General features: G+C 40.5%; 1 protein-coding gene across 4 annotated transcripts in view; it reads left to right on the top strand.

Annotated features, from left to right (window-relative positions):
* The window catches only part of DUSP16 (dual specificity phosphatase 16), a 98,782-nt gene that overhangs the window by 61,791 nt on the left and 21,188 nt on the right, over nt 1-15,803 (top strand). For all 4 annotated transcript variants that reach the window (XM_090272858.1, XM_090272859.1, XM_090272856.1 and 1 more), the window contains one exon: nt 15,189-15,352. In XM_090272858.1, coding sequence (XP_090128984.1) covers nt 15,189-15,352 — 164 coding nt within the window. The remainder of the gene's footprint in view (nt 1-15,188; nt 15,353-15,803) is intronic.

The following is a 15,803-nucleotide window of genomic DNA, read 5'->3' as shown; positions in this document are numbered from 1 at the left end:
TATATTGTCATTTATCTTTTTTATTTATTAGCTTAACTGCCCAACTGGATTCTCTATTTCAGTTGAGGACAACGTCTTGTTCATCTTTGTGTTCCCTACAAGGACTAGCACTTCTTAAGTTTTTAATAAATATTTGCTATATAAATGAGCTTGCGCATAGGTTTATAATATTTACATTGCGTATGATTCATTTTATTAGTTTAGACTATTGATGATTGTATTAGGCAGTAATGAAACTAATCTGAAAGCTGAGCAAAACTTGAAGATTGTTTTGAAATAAACAAATACCAAAGTATATTTGTTCAGACAGAGCAAGCATATAGCTGTTATGGGGAAAATACCTTATATGAAAATATTTCCATCTGGAAGTAGATTTAAGTATGATTTTAAGATTTAATGAAAATACTTCTGCAATTAAACTGTGCTAATTTGGGTGATCCTTAAATACTGAACTTTAATAAGAGCTAACAGCTCTAGAAACCTAGCTTCACTCCTAGGAGAATATAAGTTCTTTCTTGAATCCATTGACTTGAGAGCAGTCTAAGGAAGTTGTATACCTATTAACTTGTAAATTGATTGTTCTGTTTAGCCATAAGCCACCCAATACTAAGCCAGACCGAACTGTAACATGGTTTTACCCCATGAGGATTAAAAGATTTATTTACCAGTAGCATCATCTTAGCAAAAAATAATGGATGTGTATGTCTTTGGAAAGTTTTCCATTATCATTGATGGATAGGTAATAGCAAAACCATTTTTCCACCTTTTAAAAGTAATTCGAAGTCAGTTATTGATTAAGCACAGTTAAAGACGTATACCATCTCAAAACTGTCTTTAAAAATAAGACTTAAGAATTTGAATCAATAGAAAGACAGAATAGATGTGACAGACGTGCTTCACAAAAATGACTTTAGAACTGAGCATCCTATCATGAGGGTCATATTAGATAATGCCTGTGAAATCTTGGTGTCAGTAGTCTTTATGTATTGATTTGAGAGGGAAGGAGAAACATCAGTTTGTTGTCCCCCTTATTTATGCATGCATTGGTTGCTTTTTTTTTTTTTTTAATTTAATTTTCTTTTTTATTTTTGGTTTTTCAATTACAGTTGTCCCCTTTTCCCCCAATTTCTCTCCCCCACCCAACCCACCCCCTCTCCCACAATCATATCCCTCCCCATTGTCCACATTGGTTGCTTTTTATATGTGCCCTGTGCCCTGTGCCCTGACCAGGGAGGGAACATGCAACCTTGGTGGATCAGGATGGCGCTCTAACCGACTGAGCTGTCCAGCCAGGGCAATAATCTTTTTTTTTTTTTAATTATTAGAAAACAAAATAGTCGCCAATATTAATGTACTGATACCTCTTTTGGTCTTGTTAACCTTTAAAAAATAATTTTGTTTCTTGGCCTTTACTTATTTATTGTGTATCATTTTATTGTACTTGCCATTGTCTCTTATATTTCTAAGGGTGCCAGACTGAAAATAAAATAGAAGAAAAAGATGACTGAATTTGCTAACAGAGAAAAGAGAATAAATGGGTTAATTTAGTAAAAATAGAGGTCATCCTACAGATGAAAAATTCTGTTCTACTATTTCTTTCTCTTCCTTACTGTTGTAGCTCTGAGTAAAAGCAGAAGGAACCCACAATACTTAAAAAGAAAAATTATACAGCACTAATTTCTATCCTGTGATGAGGCACAGGATAGCCCTCCAGCAAAAAACCGTAAATGAATCACACACTTCAGCCCTTTCATTTACAAGTGAGGAAAATAACAGAGCCCTTGCGTGACTCTCCCAAGCCCACACTGTTCTCCTGGTGTGCCCAAGGCCCATATCCACAGTAATTCCAGAGTCTCCTGGAACTTCATCAGAAGGCTGGACTGGGAGTCAAGGGTGCCCATTTCAGACCAGGCTACCGCTGAAAGGCTCTTATTATGGTGATTCTCTCTCAGGCTCTGTGGATTGTGTCATGCTCTTACTTCACATTTTGTGGACTGAGCAATGTATAAAAATAGCCTGTATATGAAAAATTGTAAAGCTTTAAGTTATTTTAGCCAAAGGGGATCATCAGATAAGTCTGAGTAATCTATTTAATGCTGACATATATAGCTCTAAATGTAACATTTATTAAGCACTTACTATTAGGTACAGTGTTAGGTACAGTGCTAAGGGCTTTCATAAGCATTTAATCTCTGAACACAGCTATGGCCTTAGATTAATGTTTGCTGTGGTTAAAAGCCAAACACACATTTCTTTGTATTGAGTTAGATTTGCTAGGGTAGTTAGGACTAGGAGTGAAAATGTATTTGACTCTACACGTCTTCAATTGAATGGGGATCTGGATTCAGTCAGTGGTTCTGTGTAATAAATGTATAGCTTTGGTTTAATGGAATCAATTACTATTCTTTCTAATGGAAGTGTTGTAAAACCTGATCTTTCTGGTTATAGATTTTGCTGTCCCTGCGATTTTTATCATCAGTTCTGTTATCTAGCATGGCGTTTCTTCTGTCCCTTCACCTGCAGAAGGGAGATCTTCAGTCAGTTCATTTCAAATCCTCTTGGTAAAAGAGAGTGATACTAACGGATTTCAGTAAAAGTACTACAGTAATTCAGGAATTGGCTGTTCTCGTGTTTAAAGAGCCGCAGTGGCTGAGACCCACTGAAAACAGACTAAAAACAGGTGCTGTTTTGCCCACTGGTTGCCGTGTATTTGCTGGCCCTGCTCCGAGCTTCCGTTTGCATGAGGTTGTCCAAGCTGGATCATCTTTTCTCCAATTGCTACTTGCCGGTGTGCGGTAAGCCAGTTTATGTCATTTCCCAGCTACCAGTGGCTGACATAATGCCTCGGGCTGTGTCCTGTTAAAAAATGGACTGCAGAGCAGGCTAAAGATAGTTCCTCAGTTCCTCATCCTGATATTTTGCACAAGGCAAACAAAAGCACCCTAGATGATGGTGGTGACATCAGTCTTCCCTTGCCCCAGTTGTGTCATCTGTGTGCTCTGGAGAAACGCCAGGTCCACACTTTTTCATTCAGTCAGCCTTGCAGCGTTCGATAGGCGCTCCCGGGGCTGGACTTGGGCTGGGTTCTGGGGGGCGGGATACCAGAAAAGCAAAAGCTCGCCCCTGCCCTTGAGAACCTAGCAGTTAATTTTGGGGAAGTACACCTAAGGTAGATGCCACAGAGAAGCATGTGATCACGTGCTAAACCGTGGGCTATAGTGACAAGGGATGCCTCTCAGTAGTCTGCAGAAATTGGGGAAGATTTGATTACAGCAGTGACATTTTAATCAAAACTTGAAAGATGAATAAGACTTGGGTGGGGAGGGGCCTTGGCCTTCTAACTGAGGAGAGAAGCATGATTTAAAAAATGTCAGAAATAAATTGATTTTAGGGGGCAGCAAGAGACTAGAGTGGATGTTTTTGTGAAGGGGAGAAATGGGAATTGAGAGGAAATGAGATCAAATTATGCAAGCCCTTTAAACCAGGAGGACGGATTTGTACTTTATTATGGTGGGCACTGCGGGCCATCAGCGATCTGACGGAGATGCCCGTCGCGGGATTGTTCTTCCGTCCTCTGCTCCTCTCCTTCTGCTACCAGCTAAGTCAAGCCAACAGCATCCCGCCTCAGATTGCTCCAGGAGCCTTCTCACATCCTCTGTCTTGCCACCTTTCAATCCGTTACTTGCACTGCAGCCAAGTTATATTTTTACTTTATATTTTTGTGTAATCCTGATTATATCACTCGTCAATGCTCATAGGATAGATTCAGAAATTCTTAACTGACTCACAAGGCCCTGCAGTGGCTGGCTCCTGCTCAGCTTCATCTCTAACTGCTTTAAGCTTCCGTTTGCTTTTGTTTGCTATTCCCACTCCTCAGGCCTTCTTCTCTGTGGGGCTCTAGGCCGGCGTCAGCCTCGCTGGGCCTCTCTCCTGCTCACCTCGGCGTCTCCCGCTGGATTCACTGAGGATGCCAGGCCTTCCCTAGCTATGGTTTCTGCTGTTATATACACTCCTTTGTCCACCTGCCGTAATTAGTTAATTATTCATCTAATTATTTTGTTAATTCCAGAGAGGGTCTCTGTTTTGGCTACCACTGTCCCCATCCCCTAGCACTGAGTCCAGCTCACTAGGTGCTCAGTAAATGTCCCTTTGACCTGATGTGTGAATCCCTGTGAACAGGTATCAGTCAGCTTCCTCACTGCTCTGAAGTCGTCAGGGAGGTGTGCAGTTGGCCAAAGAGGAGGACTGTTGATAGAGTGGTATACCCGGAAGTGGTCCACAGGAGAGCCTGCTTCAGGGTAGATGGAAAGCTTTCAGCTTCAGTAGAAAGGCCTGAGAAATGAGTTGTACGGTGACTCAGGGACACTTCACAAGTTAGTCAAATTTGATTCTTAAGAGTCATTCTCCAGAGACCAGACTCATATTCCTTTTTCCTCTTGACTCATAGCATTACTTCCTGATCGATAATCTCATCTTATTGTGCCCTCTGATGATCGCTGTGGACGTATCCAGCAGCCACTTCCTCCTCACTGTGGGGGCGGGGGGGGGGGATTGTAATTGGTCTGCTTATTTTCTTCAGGGATGTGCTTCTGATTCCCTGAGCCATGGAGGTGTTACTGGAATCTAGACTTGGGGACATCAGATAAAATGTGTCTCTCCCCACCGCTCATAGAAAGGTCCCTGGATAAGGCAGAGGCACACTGAGAATGTGTGTAGAAAAATGTTTTTCTCGCCCTGTGCTGCCTCTCACTCTGAGAGTCTCCTAGGGCACTGTGGGCTGGGAATAGGAAGCAGAATCTGGGCCCCCACCCATGCCAACATAGTTTTTGGCTTTGAATGGAGTCAGGAAGTCCTTTTGAACACCAAAACTATACAAGACTTACGTCCATCAACAGCTGTTCACTGTAACAAGGAAGGATTCAATAAACACATATTGAATTTTAATTATGTGCCAAGCACTGTGCTAAATGCTGAGGTGATTACAAACAAAGGAGTGTGCGTAATTCTTATCCACAAGGAATTTACAATGTATTACAGCTGGAGAAATAAGAGGTCACAACACACACACAAGGATAATTCAATTCCAGGTCAGTGGTAAATACTTATTGCCAGATGATTGCTATAAATTTTATAGAAGTTCTAAGTTGGCAAGACCATATCTAGATACACTGGTCAGGGAAACTTTTTTTTTTTTTTAAATGCAACTGAATAGAATTGAAACTATTGGAGAGCATCTCACATAGTAAGGGAAGATGGTATTGTGAAATTTGTTTCAGTGGTGAGTGTATATAGGTGTACAGAAAGAGGGTTTTAATGAAAAAATTATTTTATTGGTCATAGTAAAAAAAAAAAGAAAGAATATACTGCTGTAGAAGAGGTGTGGCTTGTGCTTGCCTGTGGTTTGGAAAGAAATATAAAATGGGGAGTAGAAGGACTGAATTGCCAAAGGCAAGGGAATATTAGGTTAGACCATAGACTGGGAATAGATTATGAAGGGTCTTGAATGTCTCACTAAGAATTTTGGGTTTTATTGTATTTGAGAGCAGAGAATACATCAAAACTTTATTTTAGGGTTCTTAATCTGGCCACAGAGTAGAAACAAGTTGGAAAAAGGACAAGTGGCCCAGAGAGAGCTGTTCCTGGATTTATTGAGAATGAGGTGCAAAGATCCAGAACTGGGGTGGTGGCGGGAAAATGGAAAGGCAGGGACAGGTAGAAGAGCCTGGGAGTGGGGGCGGGGGTGGGCTAATGTGAGCAGGGATGCAGAATGAAAGAGAGGGAGGCGTGGCTTCGGATTTATTTTCTTTTTTTCTTTTTTTTTTTTTTTTAATGTGTTTTATTGATTATAATATTACATTTGTGCCAATTTCCCTTCCCTCTGCTCCCCTCCACCCGGTGGCCCCCCTCCCTCCAGTTGTCCCCCCCTTTTAGATCATGTCCATTAGTTGTGCATACAGTTCTTCTCAACCTCTCTCTGTCTATTCCATTCCCTCCTACCATGATCCTTAATTCCTATATCATCTCCCTCCCTCTCCCCACTCCCCCTCCCTGTTGACCTCCCCCCAATATGTTCCCCGTACCTATAGTTCTTTTCCACTCTCGTTGCCTGTTTAGTTTTGCCTTTGTTTCAATTCCCTAGCTTCTGTTGTTTCTTGTAATGCAGTTTTCATTTTAGGTTTCATTGTCTTGATCCTCCTTTTTCTAAACCAGTCCCTTTAACATCTCATATAACAGTGGTTTGGATCTAATGAACTCTTTCAGTTTTATTTTGTCCTGGAAACACTTTCTCTGTCCTTCTATTCTGAATGACAGCTTCGCTGGATAAAGTATTCGTGGTTGTAGGTTTTGGATTTTCATTACTTTGAATATTTCTTGCCAGTCCCTTCTTGCCTGCAGGGTCTCCCTTGAGAAGTCAGCTGATAGTCTAATTGGGACCCCTTTGTACTTAATTCTTTTCTTCTCTCTTGCTGCTTTTAAGATTCTCTCTTTATCTTTAATTTTTGACATTTTGATTATAATGTGTCTTGGAGTGGTTCTCCCTGGGTCCAGTTTTTTTGGAACTCTCTGTGCTTCCTGGACCTGTAAGTCTATTTCCTTCCCCAAGTCTGGGAAGTTCTCCTTTATTATATTTTCACTCAATTTTTCAAGTTCTAGTTCATCTTCCTCGCTCTCTGGCAAACCAATGATTCTTATGTTGGGCCTTTTATAGCTGTCCCAGAGGTTTCTGATCCTCTCATTGTTGCTTCCCATTTCCTCTCTCTGCATTGGTTGACTGCTTGTTCCTTCTCCATATTCCGGTTTGTTGAAATGAACTCTGGATTTTTTTTCCTCACCATCTGTCTCGTATGTGGTTTTGCTCCTTTCGTTATGGATGTTTTTCGCTTCTTTCTCATCTTTTTCCAGATCTTTTGTGAATTCTGTAAGCCACCTGATAACAATGGCCCAGAACTGAGCCTCTGACAGGTTTCTTATCTGTTCATCTGTCAGGTTCTCCATCTGTTGCCTGGTGAGCTGTGCCACCGGGATTTCTATAGTTGTCTGCCTCATTTTGACAGATGCGTTTTGTTTTCTTGGGCCGGCTGTAGGGGGCAGTGCCTGTGTACTCGTAATGACCCAGCGACCGGCGCCGTTCGGCAGCCTTTCTTGCTGTGCCGTGGTGCTTTGTCGTCACAATCCAGCGACCGGCGCCTGTCCGTGACCTATTTCGCAGCCCTGTGGCGCTTTCTTTGGGGGCGGGGGTCCAAGATGGATTCACACAGTTATTCCGCTAGGAGACCGGGATCCGTCCTCCCGCCCCCCTGGGCCTCACTGTTCAAGGCGATGTGGTGGCTGCTTCTCCCAGCGTTGGGGTCGCGAGCTGCCGGGAGTTCGACTGCAGCCGGGGTTGTTCTCCCCGCCGCTGTCCCAGGTGCGACCGCAAACAGCACTGCCCACTTTAACTCTTACCTGCCCAAAGGGCGCCGCTGGTTTATAACTTCATATGTTGGGCTTCCCGTGTAGTTTTATTTTCTGGAATTTCTAGTTATCCTTTGTTTTGAAGTAGTTGTATTCCTCTCTAGTTGTAGAGGGAGACCTAGCGCGTCCGTCTAAGCCTCCATCTTGGCCGGAAGTCCCCGGATTTATTTTCAAAGAGTCAGTTAAGTCTTTGGCGTGAAAATGACCAAAGGGGATTAGAAATGTTAGATTGGAGTTTGGGACATGAAGCCCAAAGATACAAACTTGGAAATCTTTGATTTTCACGTGAAAATGAGCAGATAACCTCCTCCTTCCACACTGAGGCCTTCTAATTCCTCTTCCTTAGGAAGTCCCAGGATGCTCTTCACTTGGCTCTTGGCTTCATGTGTTTAAAGACTCTAGAGGACCGACCAGTCAGTGAACCTGGTTCTCATACTTGATTTTATCCAGCCACGTGGTAGATTCTGGCCATATTTCTATTCCTTTTGATTGATTATTTTGGTTGCATTTTTCAGGCCAATCTTTGTTTGAGGGCATTTATTAAAGAGTCCTACGTGGCTGTGTGTGTGTTTAAAGAGGAGGAATTTCTGGGCATAGTTATTATGTATTGCCAATTTGAAATATCAGTAAAATAGTAAAAATATCACTACATTTTCTGAGAACTCTTTACTAAATGACAGTTCTGGATTTTGCCAGTTGTTCTAGATAATGTTGTCTTGAGGGATAATAAGATCTAGATATTACAAATCACAAGAAATTGTAAGTTACATTATTTCAGTGTTTAGTGATTTACGATAACACTTTGAAAATTTTAATTCATTTGGGGTTTATGTGAAATTGTGTTAATTCAAAAATTAGATTAGATAGAATTTCCCATTCGCCAACTGTGCCAGGTGATGGAGTTGTATAATATAGAGCGAGCTTTTTGGAGGTGTTATTTAATGGCACATGATTTAGGAGGTATAGGCTACTTATTAGACTTCCTGGAGGGTCTCTACGGAAATGGTTATTTGTTCACTTTCCTCTCGAGTGGATGGGGCAGTGGAATAAGAGATTAAAAGTAATGCTTTATATCGTTTGGGATTTTTCTCCAATTCAGTGCTGCTCAGTGGAGAGTTGAGTAGATAGAACATAGATGGAGTGATGCTAGTGTCTTTGAGAAAAACATGCCATGCTCTCTACCCTTCTAAAAGTGACTTGTCAAACCTGTATGCTTGACTTATCCAGACCAACCTGTATGCATTGGAACATCCCAGTTACGCAGTTTTGTTTGCGTTCTTTGGAGGTACAAAATTATGTTGCCTTTATTTTTGTTTTCATTTTATTTAACCAGTTTTAATCCTTTGTGTACAGTCTGCTGACCTTAGAAGAACTGTAACCATATTTTAGTCTGTTTTTAAGTAGCTATAGAACAAAGTTGCCTGAATCAGTCACTTCAGACTAAAGCAGAAAATAACTAACTCTTAGTAACAATTAAAACACTTTATTGTGAGATATTCATTTCAACATTTTAGTTTTTAATATTTGGGTTGTCTCCTTTGTGTAGTAGTAGCAAAGTAGAAATTTTTATTTTCAGTAAGGTGAGAACTATACTTTACAGGTGCAGGTTTACTTCCACTTAAATCCTCTACATATATTCTTGAATAAATAAATGAATGGGTTATATTTATGTCACAAAAAGGGAGTCTTTGTTTTATAAAAGGATTAAATGACATGACAGCTATATTTAAAACTATGACATTATAAGTTATGTGAAAATTATTTAATATGCAGAAATTAAATTTTCATGTGACTTATTATAATACTATTTCTGTATAGAGGCATGGAATCCATTCACACCATGGGGGTGGGGAGTTGCCTGTCTTTCCACCTGGAGCAGCTCTGCAGACCCATTTGAACTGAAGTTTCAGCAGAGAAGTTCTGTTTCTCCCTGCAGGGAACCATTTAAAGTAATGGAATTAACATTCATCTCTAGTTTAACTAAAAGGATCGGGATCCATTTTTAGAATTTGCGACTTTCACTAAGCTGTAGTAAAGTGTTACTTTTGTTTATTATGTAAATATCCTTTCATTTTAAGAAGAAACATTGTGATTTATAACTAATTGCAAGTGTCAGAGGGAAGAGAAAAGAGCAACTAATTGAATTGTTTAGTACATTTGTGATATGTGTTTTATTTTACTTGGCAGATTTTTTCCCCTCTAAAAACTGAATGGTGTTCACAGAAAGTGGTGTTTATGATTGGAATTGTGAAGGAGGTGCACTTAGAAGGAGTTTTTCTTGGCTGAATTAGAATAAAGTGGCATATGAGTGATGAATGCCTTTAAGCTATATGAAATGTTTTCTCTGTTCAAAGTAATATACATATTTTTATTTATAAACATGCATGCTACTGGTTGGATTTGTGGAAGACCAACTAACAGAAATACGAATTTTAACATGGCAGTTTGTCTGCCTGTCCACCCAAATCTGCAGAGGCCGACTATGTGTGCGTATCTCTGTCTGCCAGGCTCCCATCCTCATTTCTTTACAGGACAGGGTGTCTGCATATGTGTCTTCCTCCTATGAACAACTACTTCTAGCATAATGGGGAATAGCAGCTATAGCCATTCCTAGATTCAGGTCTGTCTTATGGGAGCACATATAGGTTCTACGAGGTTTTATTTTCTACATTCCCAGATGATAAACAGCGTAAAATCTAGGGACAGAAGAAACTTGGCAAGATTGGTTGGCTAATCAAGTCCTTGAACAGCTTTTTAAAAATATTTTTTAACTTTTTCAAGACACTTATCAGTTATTAAGCACTGCTTTTCATGGGCAACAAAGGAGGATAATGAACTGATATTGTGTCTTCTGTAATGTAACCTAACGTGGAGCGTGTGCAACAGCCCAGAGCTATGACAAGGATAGATAAGATGCCTCTTTGTTTTGTGTAAGCCATTTGTAACAATAAGTTTTCATAAATGAATCGTACTTTTCTTTTTATTAGATTTAGTAAGAAGAGAGAAACATTTTAGACATATTTCAAAGCTGAGTTGCTGCTGAGGCCACAAATAGTTTTTCAAGGGTTTGGGGAAATCAGGCAGTGTCTCATCTGTTGTTAATTAATGAAATGAAACTGGGGTCACTGGAGTACAACAATGAATGAAAGGTCAGTGAATGGAAAAAACTGTCAGTGAAAGAGGATGTCGGCAAAGTGGAACATAGTCATAGATAAAGATCAGGGAAAATGTGCCCTTTGGCTGAGGTAGTGGTTTTAAAAAATTTTTTTTGTTTATTATTTTTGAGAGAGAGAGGAAGATGTTGATTTTGTTGTTCCACTTATTTATGCATTCATTGGTTGGGTCCTGTTTTTACCTGCAACGTTTGTGTATCTGACACGCTTTAACCAACTGAGCTACCTGGCCGGGGCCCTAAGGATAGTGTTTTCTGCAGATGACTAAGAACTATGGTTTGGGACATTTCAAGCCAGCCTGAACACCAAACGAATGCTCTGATTTCAACGAAATCCACTAAATATTTTAAGGCTGTTCTAGTTTGTGCTGGAGGTTAGTTGAAAAGATTTGTGAAAGAGAAGTTTCTTTTTGTTTTATCATGTGTTTTACAATGTGTTACTGCTGTTTTGTTTGCCTTTCAGGTTTTGTTTTGGGGTTGAATATAAGTTTCTTTCATTTGTTTCTGTTCTCTGTCTTAGAATTTTCTAGAAGCCACACTCACTTTTGAGATTCACTGAAGTTAAAGGGACTTAGGACCATTGTACTTAACATGATGGAGCTGGACCTGGAACAGCCCAGGCTGACCTTCAGCTTATGGTGGTTGCAGAATTGTATGCCCTCTGAAAGTTTTCCTGAGGGTGGCCTAAAAGCCATTGAGACATGGCTTCAGCTTTGCTACCAAAATATACCAGTGACTGTTTAAACTGTGGAGTGCATTTAAAGAGTTCCTTGTGTCTCTGGACCTGTCAGACCTTCTTCCCCTTTTTCTCTATCATTGAAGCTTTTGAACAATGTGGCTTTGGGGAAGCAAGTCCCTTCCATCAGTTTGGGAGAGGCCCATGGCCATTTTTAGCCTGGTATCAAGACCTGGCAGGTCACCACCTCTGGTCTGGGGAGGACTCCATGTAGCAAGACTGTCCCCATCCTAGAGAGAGCTGATCCCATAGTGACATAGCACAGAGATTGAGAGTACAGTCTTGAGCCAGACTTCTGGGGCTCATATCCTAGTTAGTACCCTCTGTTTTTCTGAACCTCTCTTTTTTAAATCTGTAAAATGGAAGTAATAACACCTACCTCGTAGGGTAGTTGTAAAGGTTGATTAAATACTTGTAAAGTGCTTAGAGCGATGCTTGTCATGTAGTAAATGTTCAATGATTCTGATTACTTACATTATTTGTAAGTATGATTGCTTATACATTTAAAATGGGATTCAAGCAGTTTCCTTGGATGGTTTGGTTTCTCTTTTCTCTGAGAACATTTATTGGAATATTGTTTTGTTGAATTTAAGTGAGCGACCATCCCATGAACTGTTTTAGAGCCAAAATAGAAAAAAAGAAGTATGGAAACAGTTCTTCAGAAGAATATCAGAACCACAGAAGTTAATAGAAGTTAAAATTTAAACTCATACAGTTAAGTTATAATCAAAATAGTGCCTGTCAGTTATTTGTTGGGTAGGTATAAAGTAGGCAAAAAATGATGAGATGCTTGAATATTTGTTACAAGAACGACTTTGGGAGGGGAAAACCTCGCGTTAAATAACTGTACTATACAATTAGGCTGAAAAGGAACAAAACAACAATGGAAACAAAATGATCAATCCTAAGCAGTGACACTCACGTGTATATGCCAGTGTTGGCTGACCCCTTTTTGGAGATTATCTGCGGACTGTACTTGCAGTAATGGACTTTTTCCAGGAGTTGCAATGGCCCTAGTGTAGCACTTCCTATGTGTGAGTAGCATTAGCTTTTTATACATTTTGGGAGTGGGGATGCGTGGGGGAATTCCATGATCAAATAAGTTTGGGAATCTATTTGAATTCAATAAAATTAAACTAGTTTCTTTGGAGATACTCTTTGGAGCTTTTAATATGCTAATGTGTGCTGTGACACTCCCAGGGACATGTGATATGCCGTATTTCTCTTACTTTTTGGACCAGTATCCCGTTGGTCCACTTCCTGCAGGGCACCAGTGCTCTGGGGCACACTTAGGGAAATGTAACCTTAGAAGGATTGCTTTTTTTCCCCTTCCACTTTGTGTCTCTGGTGAATCCTAACACAGTGAAGTTAAAACAACTAGATGTAGATCAAGGTTGGAGTAAGGCTTCATGGATGAGGCTGAGTCCTAAATGTGTATAATCACTACATTAAAGTAGTCACCCTTGATAACCTGTTAGGGTGCTTACTGTGTGCCAAGCACGGAGTACTTAGATGTAGTAACTAATTTAATGCATTCAACAATTCTATGAGAAAAGAATAATCAATATCCCTATTTATAGATAAGGAGACTAATAACCAGGAGGGCTTGAATAACTTGCCAACTCAGACAACCAGAAAGTGGTGCAGCTAGGATATGAACTTGGGTTCAAGAGCCTAGTGTTCTTACTTCCTGTGCTGCACGATCGTGGTGCTCACGTATGTGGTTTGCATGCTGTGGTGCATATGTGGGCAGGGGTGGGGGAGGGGTGTTCCTGGATGAGAGAAGAGCATGACAGTGTGAAATAACAGAGTTTTGTGTAGCTGGAGGTCCTGGTTGGAAATAGTAAGAAGTGAAACCATGGAACTGCAGATACAGATCCTGAGGCCTCATCTGTCATACAAAGGAACTTGGGGTTTCTGTAATAGAACCACCCACTCTTCCCATCAGGTTACCTTAACAGCTTTAGAAGGCACACTGCTTATACGTAAACAGTGCAGACAGTTAGGTGGAAGGCTAGGAATGCAGGTGGCCTAGTTGTCACGGACTTCCTGCCATCCTAGCTGGCTGCGTTGTGGAACCTATACCGAGGCACAGACAGTAGATGCAGGAGTCTAGCAGATTGTGCTTGAGTCAAACTTAATACAAAAACTACACTTCTGCAGTTTTTGAGGGTGTGTTTTGTGTGCCTTCTGGAAGTGGACTGAATGCTAATAGAATGTAACTCAAGGATATGGATTTATGGATCTCATAAGTATTTAACAAGGTTTTAGGGTCTTGTTTAAGGCTTGATTGAAGAGGTAAAAGTGGGGATGTCCTGTCTTCTCATAAGACTTAACATGTTAATTGTTTTTTAATTCAATACTTTAAAAATATACAAGTATTTTCTGTGATCCAAATATCTTTGGTTTCCAAGTTCGAACTTAGTGAGAAGTGAGGGTTTGGATAGCAAGAAATGTATGTGACAATGTATCAGAATCTGTTGGGTTCCTAGGTGTGGATTTAAATAGCGAGGAATATTTAGATTGGAAAATCCAGTGAAAGCCTCATTCCTTCTTTTTTTCCCCCACCCCCAGAGGAGGTGAGAGTGCCTCCTTTGACTGGACAGTTCTCTTAGTTAATAAGTGGCAAGATTGTGACTTAATGGGGGTCATGGAGCAGATCATTGTAAGAACAGGACTAGGAAGAAAGGGCAATCATTTTGAGTCCAGGGATCTTGCCACAAAGCTGTCGTGTACCCTAACCAGTTAGGGTCTGTCAGCACTTGTTTATTAGTGCTCAGCAAACGGAACAGGAGACCCCAGGAATCAGTAGTAACTATGGGAGCCTTGACTAACTGCCCAGGGAATCCAGGACTCAACATAGATAAGATTTGTAAGTAGAGCTGAGTATGTTTCTGGTACCTTTGCTATGAAAATCCTGTACAGTAGGAAGATTTAAACTTAATTCCAGGAAGAATTTTTAACTTGATGAATTTTATTTTGAAGAAATGTCTTCTGACCCCAGTTTACATTTTTTATACACCTGTTTTGCTTCTGTGAATAATTGTCTTGCCGTGGTTACTTGCTACTTACTTGAGTCCTCTTTACACTCTACAAAAAGCATTCACAGGGTGGGGGGAAGGGGAGCAGGCAGCAGATGTTGCAGGACATGTGGAAGTGAAGAGTGAGGAGGAGGACAGTCATCTTGGATGAGTGCCCTCAGGGCCTGCGTGTCCTGCTGTGGCCCTGGGAGCCAAGACTTGGCGCTGGGTTGTGTGTCAGGGTCAGCCACGCAGACAGGAAGAGGTGTATTTCCACGTGTGTAGCCGGGATTTGATATTTCTTTTTTCTTCTTTCTAAATTTACTTGTTTATAAATTGCATACATGGACTGCTGTACTTACATATTATGAAAATGATAAAACGTTTATAAGATTTGAAGTCAGAAAGGGTAACATAAAAATATAGTTTTTCTAATATTTTCTTTTTTAATTATAGTTTACATTCAGAATTATTTTGTATTACAGTTGTACAGCATTTGATTTTTTCATTTTATTTTAAATCATTAAAAAATTTTTTTCAATTAAAGTTGGTATACAATAATGTATCAGTGCCAGGTGTACACCCCAGTGATTAGACATTACATAACTTACGAAGTGATCATCCCAATAAACCTTGCACTCATCTGACACCATACACAATTAATAGAATATTATTGACTACATTTCCTGTGCTGTACTTTACATCCCCATGATGATTTTTCTTTTTAAACAATTTCATTTGAGTAGTTCACAGAGGCTAATTTTTACCTTTGTGCATGGCATAATTTTATCCTATTTATCCTTAGGTGGGTTTGCTGAGTTTTCCTGTTGTTTCCCTGGCCTCTGTGAAGGAAAATCCACTGTAGTTCCTACCTGCATTTCTCAGCCTTGCTTACCTGTTGCCAACATTGGGCCAACCCGAATTCTTCCCTATCTTTATCTTGGCTGCCAGCGAGATGTCCTCAACAAGGTGGGTGCTTTGAAATGTCCTTCATTGCAGGGTTTATTGTTATCAGCTGCAGAAATAGCAATTGCCCGTTTGCTGTCATTTCAAACACACCTGGCTCCCAGGAAGGAAGTACACAGCTGTCAGGGTCACCCCCCGGCGAGCATGTGTATCTTTTGGAGTGCTGTTTTATTTGATTTTAATGACTGCCATAGGAAACGTGAACTGTTGTTTCATTTGCTTGTTCCTCATAGGTCCAAGAGAACTGAATAGGACAAGATTTTCCAGAAGTTGAGCCTTATTTTCTTAGTGTATTCATGGTTCTGTTTTAATAACTGGGCACACTCAGGAAGGCTAATACCTCCTAACTTCACATTCATAAATGGGCTTATTTGCTGCAGCGCACTAGAAAGGGGCTCGGGTTGGGCCTGGGTTCAGGAAGGACTTCATGATGGTCACTGGCTGGAGGGGCAGG

The sequence above is a fragment of the Furipterus horrens genome, unplaced genomic scaffold, assembly GCF_987537825.1.
Source record: "Furipterus horrens unplaced genomic scaffold, mFurHor1.1.pri manual_scaffold_4, whole genome shotgun sequence".
Taxonomy (NCBI): domain Eukaryota; kingdom Metazoa; phylum Chordata; class Mammalia; order Chiroptera; family Furipteridae; genus Furipterus; species Furipterus horrens.
Note: the sequence above shows the minus strand (reverse complement) of the source record. Positions and strands in the feature narration are given on the sequence as shown.